Below are 15965 nucleotides of genomic sequence, written 5' to 3' on the forward strand. Positions count from 1 at the left end.
ACCTGTCCGTTTTTCCAGCATTTAAAAACGTTTCTAGTGTTGCTAGTTCTGCCGTTTCCCAGGCACAGGATGGGGATTCTCTTACTCGGAGAAGCATGCTGCATGACCCCTCATTTATACTAATAGCACTGTTCTGATGTGTTTCTTGGGGAGCTGGAATCTATCCTTGCATTGTTGGAGCTACTTGTGAACATGGCTGTTTTTCAGTTTTGGTGTACACGCAGCGTTAACGTAATCAAGGGAAGTGCTTTCGAAACTGTTAGGTCCTCTTGTCCATGAAACATGTGCTGCTTTTGAAGTGATTTGTATTTAAAATCAGAATCTCATCACTCACAGTCAGAAAGTCACAGCCTCTTCTCCATGCTCTGAGGGGAAGAATGATCACTGAAACAGCAGGAACATACTAGCACAGTGCCACTGGAGAAAATAGTATGCCTTATATATGGGGTGTTTCTAAGCATCGGCCCTTGACGTTCTTGTAAAGAAAATCCAAAAATGTGCAAAAGAAAATTGTGTTCCCCATAGCTGTTGCTCAGTCCCTGTCCTGATGTCTGCTTTCATACTATGTGACTCAGTCAAAGGCTTGACTTCTCTTCAGAAATCATCTGGGAAAATGCTAACCCTACACATGGCAATGCCAGCAGCCAATTCATTCCTTGATCTTGTGATAAATATTTGGCCATGGTTTATTTTGGCAAAATCTCCATGTGACATGGCTCTATGACCTGAGAATCGTGAAATCTTTTGAAACTTTCTCCATTTAGTGCAGCGCTGTCTCCACTTGTTGGGTGATGTTATTGGAGGTAGCAGAGAGGTTGGCCATTCAGTTAGGGCCACCAACAATTTGATTCATGTGTTGTTTGTTTGTTCTCTTGTTGGTTTTTTTGTGGCCAAGCTGGAGAAAATGGATAATGTTGTGCCCCTTTAAATGTTTGGTTACTGACGCTGACTATACTTTTATTTTACAGTTTGGATATTTACTTGGCATAATATGTGATTCAGGGCTTCTGGTCTGTCTGTCTCTCTTTCTCTCTCTCTCACACACACACACACACTGACACAGAGTTGTAATTATTTAAAAAAGCCTTCCTGAGGGATACTGATTCCAGAAAGAATTAGAAACTAATTTGTTTGCTCATCTTTCCTTGGAGAAAAACAGAATACAAGTTATTTTTGTCGTCTGGGTCGCACCCCCCTAATCCTTTGTCTGTTTCGGGGGTGCGACCCAGATTTGCTGCTGTGATGCTTTGTGAAGTGCAGCAAAGGGGTTAAGCTGCTGGAAAGAAGTCTCACAAGTATGCATCTGGTTTGTCTGAAGAATAGTATTAAACTTCAGTGAATAGAAAGCACCTTGAAATCTTAAAGAATGCTACTATTGATCAAAACACAGTAGGTCGTAGTCTCTGAACTCCCTCGTTGAATTGCTGGGAATGGGAGTACTTCGTATGTGAATAGATTTTGTGCTACTTTGAACTGTACCATGAGATAAGGTTGACTGACTTTTCCGAATCTGTGTCCCATACGAAGATGGGGCTGTGGCTGTTTTGTTTTTTTTTCTATTCTTCCTTGGACCTGTTGGACCCGCACAGAGATCCTTTGAGTGCCTTTCAACACTCCTTATGAGACTGAAAGTGTCACTGTTGAGAAATGGAATGATCTCACTTTCCCTATGTTCCTCCCACTCTGGGACTGAACGAACCTCTCTTCAGCGCTTCTAACTTTGGCCACAGAATCATAGAATATCAGGGTTGGAAAGGACCTCAGGAGGTCATCTAGTCCAACCCCCTGCTCAAAGCAAGACCAATCCCCAATTTTTGCCCCAGATCCCTAAATGGCCCCCTCAAGGATTGAACTCACAACCCTGGGTTTAGCAGGCCAATGCTCAAACCACTGAGCTATCCCTCTCCCTATGTCATGCCAGTCTATGCCAGTCTTTTTTTTCAAGTTGCTACCGTTGGTGGAACTGCAGTGGTGGGAATACTGGTTGCTGGCATTTTAAGCACAGTGTTATGTGGCCCTTGCTCTGAGCTGGCACTTGGTCTGTGTAACATTGCCACAGTTACTGCTGCCAGGGGAGCTGTATCCTTGTCTCAATGGTAGGAATTTTTTTGGAAACAGTGTTACCGCAGATGCAGCTTTCTGGTCCAGGAAGCACAAGGCAGAATTATAGAACTGGTTCAGTCTTCTAAAAGTGAATCCACCCTGTTCAGGCAATTTTTTCCTTTTTGAGACAAATGGGTTTGATTTGGGGAATTTGATATAAATAATTCAAGGTGACGACAAAGGGAACAAAGGAAACTGCACTTCTGCTGTTCTTGCTGCTTTATAATGTATAAACTATGTCTGAAAGATTTATTTAGGAAAGTTTTGTTTGTGTGTTGTACTTTTTGTTGATTGGTTGGGTTTTTTGTTTTGGCCTGGTTTTTTTTTTTTTTATGTTAAAAATTCAGGTCTTGTTTACCCTGTTTTCCTGGAAGAATGGGAAGCTAGTAGTAGGTCTGTAATTTCAGATGACAAGGGATCTGAAGTAAAACCTGATTAATTGAGGAGGGAAAGTGATGTTTATCCAGACAGCTGAGAGCCCTTTTTGTTTGTAAGCATATTTAACTCAAACATCTAACAAACAGATGGAAGAAAACTCCTCTTGTTAAAGATTCAACATTACCACCCCTTCCGTTAAGGTCTGCATGCACTCCCAAACTACATCTCTGGGTCCTCCAAGAGACACTTTCTGCAAAATAGGGAAGGCAGGAATTTTGCATTTGACACTTCTAAGGTAAAAAAACAAGCAAGGGAAAACCCTTAGTGTACAAAAAGGAGCCAGGTCTTTCCCATGAAAAGAGAAATACGAATTCTGACTCCACAAAAATAGGGAGGGTTGATAGAGGTGTTCAAATATAGTAAATTAGAACTTTGAATGATTAACCCCTTCTCCCATCAAAATATCAGAGCTAAAGTAGGGTGTTAGCTAAGAAGATAGAGCAGGAATTAACTGACAGCCCTTCTGTGGTCTGTGGATATTGAGTAATCGAGCCCACAGGATTAATTTTTATTCCGGAAGCTTTTAGATTGGTCTCTAAATTAGGAAAAACGGTATGATGTTGTCCAGAGTCAACAGGAAAATTTGTCCCTTCCTGATTTGGGGAGTGCTTAACTTGTGTACAGAATTGAAGATAAGATGGACTATAGTAACTTAATCATGGAGAGGTGACAGAGATTTTTGTGTTGGCTTCACAGAAAAGGCGACTGATGGCTCCTTGCAGAGTGAGGATTGGACACTTAACATGGAGATCTGCGACATTATCAACGAGACAGAAGAAGGGTATGTGCATTATAGATAACTTGGGTGGTTCACACATTTTGCTGATACTGATCTTTGTTCTTCAGCATGCTAGGTGGTGCAGTGGGCTAATAATGCACAGGTGTCCTCAGATTAAATCCCATTTTTAGGTAGCAAATGAGTTTTTCGGTCTCCTCATCCCAAACTGACACTGATCCACTTCAGACAACCAGCACATCTCGTGGCACTTGCTATTGTAAGACCTCTGCTCAGGAGAGTTGGAAGGTTAGAATAACATGGGATGTGGCATGTCAGGATTGAGATTCATTAGCAGAGCTCTATGTTGGCCCAGCACCAAAATGACAGCACTAGATTTTCATGGTGCAATATCTAATTCCTGGGTGTATCCAAAAAGCACATACTAAATGTGCTACAATAGGGATTATTGAGCCTGTATTTTTAGGAGACATGCTTGTAACTTCCAAGCCTCCAAATGCTGCATTGCTACCAGATCCTAACATTTGAAGAGAGTATCCTCTCTAGTATCCTCTAGTATCCTCTGCCACTTCAGCACTCAGGCTACACAGCAGGCCTGTTCTCAATCGTGTTATGCCTTTGGCCTCTTCCCGAGTGGCTGTCTGCTGTCTCATTCATACATCGCCCTTGTATCTGCATTCACATGCTGAGCTTTCAGTGATCATAGCTGGGTTATCTAAAGTGAACGCAAGTGCTCCTGCCCTGTCAGAAAGGGTTAGGGAACACCGATGTTCCCACCTTCTGAGGAGTGAAAATGATATGTTTGTTTCTCCTTCAGTCCAAAGGATGCTATCCGAGCACTGAAGAAGAGGCTGAATGGAAACAGAAATTACAGAGAGGTGATGCTGGCTCTAACGGTGAGTGGGGTGAGCTGGGAAAGTGCCAAAGAAAGCTATCACAGTATCGTTTACCTTCAGAAAGGGGAACTACACAAAAATGAGGATGCTAGTTAAATGGCAATTAAAAGGAACAGTCACAAGGGTGAAATGCCTGAAAATTGCATGGAGACTATTTAAAAACACCATAATAGAGGCTCAAATTAAATGTATTCCCCAAATGAAAAAAAAAGCAGTAAGAAGACACTCCCTTCCCCCCCCCAAAAGCCACTGTCACTAAATAGCGTAGCAAAAGAGACAGAGGCAAAATGGTATCCTTTAAAAATTGGAAGTCCAATCCCAGTGAGGGAAAATAGAAAGCAGCATAAACTCTGGCAAGTCAAGTATAAAAGTATAAGTCAGGCCAAGAAAGAATTTGGAGAGCAACTAGCCAAGGGCACACACAAAATTTTTACTATTAGTTTTTAAGTACATCAGAAACAGGAAGCCTAAACTAGATCAGCATAAATTACTACGTTGTGCATTTGCACAGCCCCACTAGAGCGTGAGGTAATTTGGCGGTGACCTTTCCTGCTGATCATGTCAGCAAGGCTATTGGTTGAAAAGGGCCTACTGGGTGACATGGCAGATCAGAATGTGTTTTGGTGGGTGAAACTTGCACTTCGTGAATGTAAGGGACAAATACTATTGACTAGATCAAGGCATAATGTTGTAGGTAGGTGATCTGCATGTTTCCCCTGCACCCTGCCAAGCACGCTCTAGTCCTCCCGTGCCATATCCCATGCTGCTCCCTCCTTAGGATAGATGGTTGCCAGTTGTACTGACCTGTGAGGTGGTTGTCACTTGTATGAAGATGACCGTTCTAAATTCTTTTTCATTCTTTACCTATCTGCTTTGACTCAAAGTCCTGGGTTGTCATTCAGATAGCTGCCAGTTAAGGGGTTTGTTGGAGAGAATTAAAATGAGGTGCTAGTGTCCCAAGGAGTAAAATGAGACTGCTGTGTCCATCTTAATGTGGATATGGAATTATACATTGTCTTGAAAAGAGGCTGAAATCTGGACTTGCAGGCCTCAATGCCCATGTTGTCAGGTGTGAGGACATCACTAGGAGCAGAAGCTCCTCGGCTGTGGGGTCATGGCCGTTATTAGCCATGGTTATATGTAAAAGCTGTGTGTTGTATTTCTCTCCATGTACATCATGTTCTTCACAGAAAACAGTCAATAGCTGCTGTTCCGTGGTAATTGAATGTCTAAGTGAGAGTGACTCCAGCTAAGTTATAGGGGAAATGTGGATATAGCCTGTCAAAGAATTCAAAAGCAGAGTGTTTTGAAGGATTTAAGATAATTTGGCATAATACCCATGTAAAACTCTATAATATGGATTGTAAATTGGGATGTCCTGGTTCAATCACATTTCAGGAGCATGGAAAATGGGTGTCTCTAAACCTGACCCTGTGACAGGATATCCATTTGACATGTTCTTGTTGTAACAACCTATGTGCTGAAATTTGGTGTACAAACAGCATAAGTGAGCAAACTTCAATGAAAGTGGCAGAAACTTTATTTCTTCACCTTGACAATAACAAAAGTTGGATCACAAAAGTCTCTGGGGTGTTAATAATAGAGATTTATTTTATCACAAGACAAAAGGTATCAAGAAGGGAGAAGACTTTAATATGAATCACATTTTGTCAGCATCTTTGGTGCCCAAGGCATTATTTCTAGTGATATTGTCTCATCAGCTGGATTACCCCCTCACTGACTAATGTCCAAAAGCAAAGGTCCAAAATTACTAGTGAAAATTATAATGAGAAAGGGCTACATGTTTGATCCAATTAAACGTCAGGGTACATCTAAAGGAAAATTGCTACACTTTGGCTATTAACCAGTTGACTGGTTTGCATGGTTCCTGGTAAAGGTAACTGAACATATAAATGAATTCCTAGGGCTGTATGTAGAGGAGGAAGCTCTGTAAGTATACTGGGGATGGTGCGCAGGGGAAAGAAGCAAGAATAGGGTACTAAGCCTCCTCTTCCCCTCTCCTTCCCCCCTCTCCCCCCCCAATGCTGACACTTTGTACCAGGAGGACTCTTCCTGTTGTGGACGTGATCAAGCTTTGTTCCATCAGAGGTTCTTTGTGTTTCTTGTGTAGGTATTGGAGACCTGCGTGAAAAACTGTGGCCATCGCTTCCATGTCCTAGTGGCAAACCGAGACTTCATAGATGGTGTTCTGGTGAAAATCATCTCGCCCAAGAACAATCCTCCCACCATTGTACAGGATAAAGTACTAGCCCTGATTCAGGTATGCAAGTCAGCTCTTCAGTTCTGTACGCCATCTCTGAGATAGGGGCTGTCTCTCTGAGCACTGTATAGTGCTGAGCATGGTGTTAGTGTTAAATGTATAATGTCAAACCCACAATGAAATTGGGGACACTAATATATGAAGTTTAGGGGCAGAACTTACCTAGGGAAAAAAATGCCTTCTCAATTCTGAATACACAGGGTTCTTTAAAGTCATCACTTTGGTAATGAGTGTTTTTTTTTTTAAAGGCAGCACATCTACTGGTTAGACGGGCGACCTAGAAGTTGGTGACCTATATTCTGTTACCAACCCTAATTGACTCACTGTATGAGGTTAGATAAGTCGTTTTAGCAGCACATTCTGCTCTCAGTGAAATAAATGGGAAAACTCCTGTTGATTATTTTTTTAAATAGTGCAAGATCAATCTCTTAATCTCTCTCTGCTCCATTTCCCTGTCTGAAAATGGGACTACTTTTCCATCTTTAATAAGCACTTTGTACTTCTATAAGTAATGTTCATCAAAAGATCTCATTTCCTCTGCTTGCTCTGCAGCAGCAGTTTACTCTCATACCATTTCCTGAACTGTCAGCTCCTTGCCCAAAGTGGTAAAGGTCAGAAGTGCACATCTGCCACTTACTTGTATGCTGCACAAAAAGGTAAACAAAGCCATGCTAATTTCATGTCCCATTAGAATTGCATGAAGAAACATTGGTGCTGGAGGAAACTTGACAGTCATAGGAAGCTTAATTTGCAAGCTTCTACTAGGCTATTGCAAACACCAGACAGTTAAAAACTCTGTATATTAAAAACTATATAAAGGTCCTGAGTTGGTTCTTGGTGGGAATAGGTTTACAGGCACATAATGCCGTTTTCAAAACATATTTTTAATTTGAGCAGGGAAATGGTCTACTGAATTTCCAGTTGTTTCTTGGGCACACAGGTGGTGCATATTTAAAGCATATACAGGAACATAAACGAAGCCACTAACACTTACTAAATAAGATATATTTTTTAAAATAGGAAATAAACTGGGTGGAAGACTTAGGAGTGGACTGCGTAGGAGCTTCAGGAGCTCCTTCGCCCTCCCTTCCAACCCACTGCTTCTTCCATAAATAATGCAACTTTAATAGAACTGTTTAAAAGAGGCTCCTCTTAGTCCAAGTGAACCTTCAGACGTCCCCTCCCTTCGGTGAGAAAGCCGATGGGTGAGGTCACAGTACAATAATCTGTATTATGTGCTATTAATAGAAACGTCTTAACATCAAAGTGTGTTTATTTCCTTACTAAGGCTTCTACAGTGGTTTTTTAGGATGCTGGCTAACTTGATACCCAGATCCATGTCGTTTCCACCCATTAATAGAACTAGAGTGGAACAGTGGTTGCAACATTACCGTGAAGCCAGAGTCATTGCTCTGTATAGTTACATATATTTATATCTGACTAGACCTAGTGCGGTGGGGTTAAAAGCCTTCATTGGTTTCGAATCCAAAATGCCTTTTGGCATAAACAGAATGGAAATTGTGAAGAGTTGCCTGCGGTTGGCTCCTCTGAGAACGTCTTTGTTTTGTCAGAGGTGGTGAGTGACTTTGTTTTCTAGATTGTCTGATAATTCAGAGAAAGGGACTACAGAAGTACTTCTCAGCTCCCTGATGGGGGCACACAAACATGGAATATCCTGCATCTCATCCAGCTTTCCTCAGCTTTAAGACTCTGCTCTTCTTGTTCTCTGCTCCAAGGGGTTGCTGTCTCTTCCCAGCTCCACTCTATTATAGCGTTTTAATGGCCCACACTTCCCCTCTTCTGTAGACTTATGATTTAATAATAGGGAATTTTAATGCCTATACAAGTGAGGTCTAATAGCATAAGATAGAAGTATGGGAATGTGCTGTGCAAACATCTCTTGAAGCAACCCTCGCTGTTATACTCCTGTGTCTTTCCTGAGTGTGGATTGCTGCGGGATGGTGGCTTTGTGTCTCCATCTTAAAACTAGTTAGGTAGTTTGTGCCCCCTGCTGCTGTTAGGAAGCTGTTCCAGAGCCTCCCTCGTCTGATGGTTGGAAACCTTCTTCTAATTTCTAGCCTAACTTTATTCATGGCCAGGTTTATACCCATTTGTTCTTGTGCCAGCATTGTTCTTTAGCTTAAATAGCTCTTCTCCCTCCCTGGTGTTTACTCCCTGATGTATTTGTCAGCCTCATTTTGCAAGGCTAAACAAGCCAAGCTGTTTTAGTCTCCGCTAATAAAATTGGCTTTCTGTTCCCCCTAATCATCCTCCCAGACCCTCTCTGAAGATGTTACAGTCTGAATCCATTTTTCTTGAACATGTGTGACCAGAACTGTACACAGTATTCCAGATGAGTTCTTCTCAGTGCTTTCTACAATGTCATTAATAGTACAACCAGTATTACATTAACTATCCCTGTCAGTGCTGGAAATAGCTCACCTGGATGCTCTAGGTGCTACAGTAATACAAATAATGTTGTACTGACTAAGTTGACCATAACAAGTAGGTCATGTAGTATGGCCTCTTTCGTCAACCAACAGATTTCACAACTTTTTTAATTTGTTCATATAGTGTCAATTAAAACTGTATTTTGGAAATGCTTTTATAGAATATGGCTCTTGCCTGGATTAGGTGCTCACAAGTTCAAATCTAGCAGGGTTAGGGCCTGCACTATGCCACACTGCAACTTTTGGAAATAGGAGTTCAGTGGTTCAGCTATTTGGATGTGGGGTGAACCGAAGTTCCTTCTGCCCAGCCGTGGCACTGTCCAGGTGAAAGCTGGACCCCTCAAAAAAAAAAAACAAAAAAAAACCCCTCAAATCAAAAGGCAAGATTTAAAGACTGGAGATGATTCAATGGGGAGGGAGATCCACACAGCCGGAACAGCACAAATGAGTGTGTCTCCTTTCTGTAGAGGTGGAGAGTGGCAGAGGAGAGGCCAGATTAGCAGGTAGAAGAGTAGGAAGCCACAGAGCTAGGGTGATGTGAGCTCACTGATTTTGAATTGGATGCAGAAATAGCTAGAGGAAGCCAGTGAAGCATGGGTGCAATTGTCTCTCTTCCTGGGGAACCAAACCATAGTAACAGCTCTGTACAGCAATGCGGTGCCCCTGGGGTGGTACTCAGAGCGTGAGTCATTCTGTGCAATGGCTAAACAGAGCTCACCTGGGACCACTTCAGTTTCACTCTATTAGTTAACGGCCAATAGAAAGGCAGAGTGGAAAGTGCTATTCTATAGAAATGGGTTTAAACTGCTGCTCATGTAAATTACAAACATCAGGACAGTACAAGATTAGTTACTTCTGCAACAAGGATGCTTCTGTTGTAATTAAGGAAGCTTCTTTGAAACTGACCTTTCAAACCTGAATGGCTCTTCTCAATTGGAGATAGTTTCTCCTGCTGAAATGGGATTGATGGAACTCCTATTGCTTCTGAACAATCAATGCAATTAATTTACTGTAACAGTACTGGGAAGCAGAACTGTTAGCCCCCAAGAAATGATGGATTCTTCCCGAGGTATATAGGGTACTAAATACAATTTCCTAAAAGTGAGCAGAGTAAGAGTGTAAGTAAAATACTTAATCTTACTTTTAATCTGTTTTATCCTTGATTGAAATGATGGCTGAAAACTTTTTTTGGGTGAAAATAGTCAAAGTATTTTTTTCAGAATATGATTACATGGTGAGCGTTCGTGGAGAACTTATTCCACTCTTACCCACATTTCTCTGAATAGCTCTCTAATTTAACAGTAATACTTTACCTTCCATGTGACTTCTTTCACGTGAAAAGCCATGTGGACCAAACTTTTAATGAAAGTATGGTCTTTTGGAATATGACCTAAGAGATCTTTGTGTGTGCACTTACATTTTCCTTTGCCTTTATTGTGAACATCTTTTATTACATTTCTTAGGAATTTTACTTAAATTGCTTCTGTCTCAAAGTTTATTGCAGGGCTAGAATTAAGTATGAGGGCAGATATCAATGTACCACTAAATGAGTGAATTACCCACTTCTGCCTATGTAATTGTTATGTGGGACACTGTGAATCCCCATTTATTTTCTGTTTGATGCTTGACCATCTGGGTAGAAACCCAGAATCTTTCAGATCAACTCTAATATTGAAAGTCTCCTTTGAGCCTGAAATGCATGAATGCGTTTCTGGTTTGGATCTGAGTCGTGTGATAGAAGAGGTAGAAGGGAACTTGCAGATCATATGGAAGTCTTATGAATAATCCTGTATGTTGTTTTCCAGGCTTGGGCAGATGCATTTCGAAGTAGCCCTGATCTAACTGGAGTAGTGCATATTTATGAAGAACTCAAAAGGAAAGGGATAGAGTTTCCTATGGCAGATCTTGATGCTTTGTCTCCAATACACACACCACAGAGGGTAAGCTGCAGTGAAGGATTTTCCAGGGCCATATGAATAATTGGATACTATTCTTCTAACTTCTGCTCTTTTCCTCAGCTGTTGATTTATTAAAGTTGCCCCAAACTTTCTCAAACCTGGATGGCCTTCGTAATAGTAAAAGGGAGTGGAAAAGAATAAGGGAACTGCGTTGACAGGCTGATAAACTACTGGCATCCCCTTGAGACAAACATCAGCTCAAGAACAGAATGAGTCTGAAGGAGTTTTATACACTTGTTCTGTACTGAATATTGTGATCTATCACCAAACTGCCACACAAACAAACATAACTAATCTGCTCAGGACCAGCCCGGGCAGGATCTATTGTTGAGTTAATTATCTCTCCCCCAGAGAGGACAATTGTTTCTGTTGATGATATGGCGGAACTGCCTTCAATGAATCTTGTGCAGATGAACAAAGAAGGCCTGACTTTCAAAGGTTGCTTAGTACGCAAGCCAGTGTTCTGCACTTTGTGTATGTTTTATTTTGCTTTACACAATTCATGGGGGACATCACGAGAAACCAGTAGATGTCCCCCACTTTCAAAGGTGCTAAGCAACCACAGCTCCCGTTGACTTTGTGTGAGCTGCAGGTACTCAGTACCTTGGAAAGTCAGGGCTTACAAACTCGACTCGGCTATTACTGTTGAAAAGTAAACTTACTGATCACAAATATTCAGACTGTTCACTGTGAAACTATATGGCAGTGCAATAATATAGCTGCAAATTTAAATACACAGAAAAACAGGAAATGCACTTAGGTTGTGACAGCAAAATAAATTACCTGGAATGTGTGTGTAGCAAATGATTTTGTAAAATGTGACTTCGTTTCTAGGCTACATTTCTTTCACTCTCTGACCCTTGTTTTTATTTTCTTTCTTGCCTTTCTTGTGGAGGAAAACTGGAACTAAAAGTTATGGATTGGGATAGAAGAGATGAACATAGCTTGTCATTGCTATTCCATATTTATGCTCTGATATGTCAGCTTGTATTCCATAACAAAAATTGACCTTTTCCTGAAGGTGGAGCTATGGTCTGTACTTGGGCATATTGCCTTAGGGTTGATGCAAACCAAGCACTGTCAGCATTCAGCATTTGAACGCTTTCTTTTTCTGATGTAACAGAGTGTTCCTGAAGTAGATCCAGCAGCAAATATGCATGTGTCCCAGTCCCAGCAAAAGACGAGCACAAGTTCCTATTCATCCCCATCTCCAACAGCATATTCAGCTCCTCAGGCCCCACCTCTGAATGTGACTGGTCCCATCACTGCCAATTCTGAACAGGTACTGGGATAGAATTCTGCTTATTTCAAGTGAATAGATGAGTAAGGCTCTTAGCTCAGTAAATCAGCCTACTGAGCTGTCATCATAGTCATCTATTTTAATTTTTCTGAAGGTAAGTTTCAGTTGCAACCAAGACCTGGTTTTGTCTAGTGACCATTTCTCCTGTTGTGGATTGTGAAATCAATCTGCCTTTAAGGCTGTAAGAAAATTGTGATTTTTGTTGTTCAAAAGTTGTGGCCACAATTGGTTAAAGTTGCAGTACAAGGCATGTAGCCTGCCTTCCAAAGCAGGGCAGCAGCACAGAAGAGACATCATGTGTTCTGCTTGGTTCTCGAAGGCAAGCATGACAGTGGGTGGAGTGGGCCGAATTTGAGTGGTGGTGTGACCCTGTCCAACCGGTTGCGACACCGCTTGCTCAAATTACGCCTAGCCATCCTTCTGCCATGGCGGGAAGGGAGGGCACGCCTAAAGTGATGAGTGGCTTTGCAACCTGGTTCAGGGGATCGTAGCATCACTCAAATTTGCAGCAGCTGTAAAAGGTTTTAAAAGGTATTAAAAGTTGTGGTTTCCACAACAAAATGATGGGCTGCAATTTTCGTACAGCTGTATCTGTCTTGGATACACACAGTATCAATTACTGTAGTATCTGAGCATCTCAGTCTTTTAATGTATCCATCCTCCCAGCCCCTGTGTGGTAGGTATGTCTTACTGTTCCCAACTCATGGGTGGGGAACTGAGGCACAGAGAGACTAAATAACTTGAACAAGGTCACAGAGGGAGTCTGTGCCAGAACTGGGAACTGAATTTGGGGCTCTCAAGTCCCAAGCTAGTACCCTAACCATTGGCCCATCCTTCCTATGAGATGCAATGAATGCAAATCCAAAGTGGGAAACGCCCTGATCCAGAGGTCATGTCTCCTTTTCCCCTCATCCATATCCATTTTGAGAGAAGAGGGTAATGTTTTATACCATAATTCTGTTTAATTTAGCTGCTCTTCTTGTTTACTTCCATGTTTCCATCTGAGTGTTAGCACAGCTGGCTTTGTCATGGTGATGAATAACTAAGCTTGGCAGGATTTGATTTCAATCCACAAAGGTCAGTAAACGTCGATTTCAGCTGACACTGAAATCGACAGAAAAAAAATCAATTGGTAACAGTTGGTGCGCTTGCAGGGAGAGGGTGTCCCAGCCCTGCAGCAACACAGGGAGCTCTCTGCAGTCCTGCTGTCATGGGAGTGAGGGAGCAGGGCCCTGACAGCAGAGCTGCAGAGGGCTCCCTGCACTGCCACAGGGCCGATGAACCCAGACTCTGCAGGTGCAAGGTGCAGGGAAGTCTGCTGTCTGGCCTGGAGGAGCAGAGACCTCCTGGCCAAGACGGCAAGGAGGAGTTGTCCTCTGCCACTGCGGAGGCAGCCTTGCTGCTGAATGGCTCCATCCCCTGGCAGGAGCTATTCAGCAACAGGAATGCCTCCCCTACAGCCAGGAACTCCTTGTCATCCTTGTAGCTCTGGCTGGCAGTGTCTGCTCTGCCCAACCAGGACCACAGCCTTCCCCACACCTTGTGCCTTGTGATTCAATGTCACCAGCCTTTCGGCAGCACAGGGAGCCATCTGCAACCTGGCTGTCGGTGCAGCCCTAATCCCAACGCTACCACCCCTTAATTTCGAACAACTGTAAAACTTAAAATTGTTAAAAATAAAAAAAAAGTCTTAAAAATAAAACTGAATATTAATTGTTGAAATTAGAGAAAACAAAAATCGAATTCTGCCATGTCCTTCATAGCTTCTTTCTTCATCACCGATCTAAAATGTTACTTATCTAGAGTAATCTATCTTCTTTATGATGAGATGTAGTAGCCTCTCTGTGATCTCCAATGACAAGCATCAGATTTACTGTTCCCAAGTCAAATCGCAGAAGCAGGGGAGTTGCAGAGCCAGTACTTAAAAATGTTCTGCTTAACACTGAAAGGTAACATGGTCCTTGCTTTCCCTCCTCCCCAAAAATAGATTGCCCGGCTGCGTAGTGAACTGGATATTGTTCGTGGGAACACAAACGTGATGTCTGAAATGTTAACAGAAATGGTTCCTGGACAGGAGGATTCATCGGACCTTGAGTTGCTACAGGTAAGTGTGTTTTCCAGCAAATCTGTTCCTGGAGCCTGGCATGATGGGGTTTCCTTTTCCTACACTCCACTTCAGTTCCTTGGTTTGTCTGGTTCTGTATTGGAAGTGTGCTTGTGTCTGGACTCCTTAACTGGGCAATAGTCATACTTTTTGGATGCTGTTGTGCAATTGAGGTATGTGATGAAACCCTCAAGGCAACTTCAGTCCTGTTCTGTGAACTTTGCTTGCTCCTTAATCTTTCGCTAATGCTGTGGTATGGAACCCGAAGAAAGAATTGAAATTGGAGAAAGGCCAATGCAATCTGTACTTCAGCAAACACTTAGGATCATCTTTATAATGGCAAAAAGACCCCAAATCCTGACAGAGCACAAACCTATTCTCTGTTCCAGGATGGATTAAATTTTACCAAGGGATACTGTCAATTCTTCGTCACTTGAAATCTTTAAATCCAGACTGGATGTCACTTTCTTAAAGGTACTCTAGCTCAGCCAGAAGTTATGGGCTTGATGTAGGATACTGTTCGTTGTTCTCTGGCTTGCGCTGTGCAGGTCAGACTAGATGATCATAATGGCCCTTCTGGCGTTAAAATCTATGAATACATTGAATCAGCGGTATTCCAGATGAGCCAGCCTTAATGGGACTAAGTGCATCTTCCAGGCTTCATGTCTTGTTCCCCAAGCCAGCAATGGCTGAGGGTGCTACTGGGGCAGTACACTCAGTTGCGGGCAGGCAGGTAGCCATTCAGCAACAGGAATGCTGAAGCAGACAAGGTCTCTGCCCTGAGAAAGTGATGAGCTGACTTTCCAGCTTCTGTCCCTGTTCGTTACTTGCCTTCTCTTCCAAAGTAGGCTATCGTCTCATCACTGGGCCAGTGGAGGATGTGCCCCCCCCCTGCATGGCACAATGGGAGCGAGGCAGGGAATTGCTTTCTGTGATGCACCAGAGTTTGAAATTGGTCCAAAACCTGGTCTCTCCGATGCAGCAGCAGTGTGTTGTCTCGAAGCCATCATGGCAGCTGATGAGAGACTTTACAATAGATAAGGAGCCTTTCAGCTACTAAGCCATTTGGATTGGATTGATCAAAACAAAAGCAGCTTCCAGGACACTGTGGCAGACCAAAACAGCACAGAACCATTTGTTTATATTTATAAACAAGCACGAAAATCCTGACCCTGTGTAATGCCAGTCTAGCTCTGAGGTTAGAGAAATGATCACACAGTGAAGTGTGACAGTAGTGATTCTTTATTCAGACTGGTTCTCTCCAGCTGATGCAGCCTAAATCTGGGTCACCGAGGAGAGAGACTATTTTTGACTTTAAAGATGGAAAGGTGTGAGCTGGATACTTACATGTGAAGGACTTCTTGCTTTGAGGTTTTATATCGTCGTGCTTCTTAAATAGTTCCTGACATTCTCCTCAACAATTAAATGTAAACAGCCTGCCTAAGAGCCAAGACTGAGCAGAATAGATAGGGACTGTCAGCCCTATCCACTATGGCAGCAAGCAAACCTCTGAAATGTCACAATCTGCTTCTAAAGTGATTGGGATCAAAACTGACATTGGAGAACATATTCCTCAAGCTGTTAAGGCAGCTGGATTGCATGAAGTGAAATTTATCCAGAGCTTAGAATGTCAGAGCAAGCAAAGAAAACAAACACGTTTTGCTTTCATCCCAAAGGTTATGTACCAACAAGTCATCCT

The 15965-nt window shown here is 42.4% G+C and overlaps 1 protein-coding gene across 3 annotated transcripts in view; it reads left to right on the forward strand.

Annotated features, from left to right (window-relative positions):
• TOM1L2 (target of myb1 like 2 membrane trafficking protein) overlaps window positions 1-15965 on the forward strand; it is a 65329-nt gene that overhangs the window by 20755 nt on the left and 28609 nt on the right. For all 3 annotated transcript variants that reach the window (XM_037910105.2, XM_037910104.2, XM_037910106.2), the window contains exons 2-7: window positions 3238-3322; window positions 4095-4173; window positions 6305-6454; window positions 10710-10844; window positions 11986-12144; window positions 14150-14266. In XM_037910105.2, coding sequence (XP_037766033.1) covers window positions 3238-3322; window positions 4095-4173; window positions 6305-6454; window positions 10710-10844; window positions 11986-12144; window positions 14150-14266 — 725 coding nt within the window. The remainder of the gene's footprint in view (window positions 1-3237; window positions 3323-4094; window positions 4174-6304; window positions 6455-10709; window positions 10845-11985; window positions 12145-14149; window positions 14267-15965) is intronic.

This window comes from Chelonia mydas, chromosome 10 (assembly GCF_015237465.2).
Source record: "Chelonia mydas isolate rCheMyd1 chromosome 10, rCheMyd1.pri.v2, whole genome shotgun sequence".
Classification (NCBI taxonomy): domain Eukaryota; kingdom Metazoa; phylum Chordata; order Testudines; family Cheloniidae; genus Chelonia; species Chelonia mydas.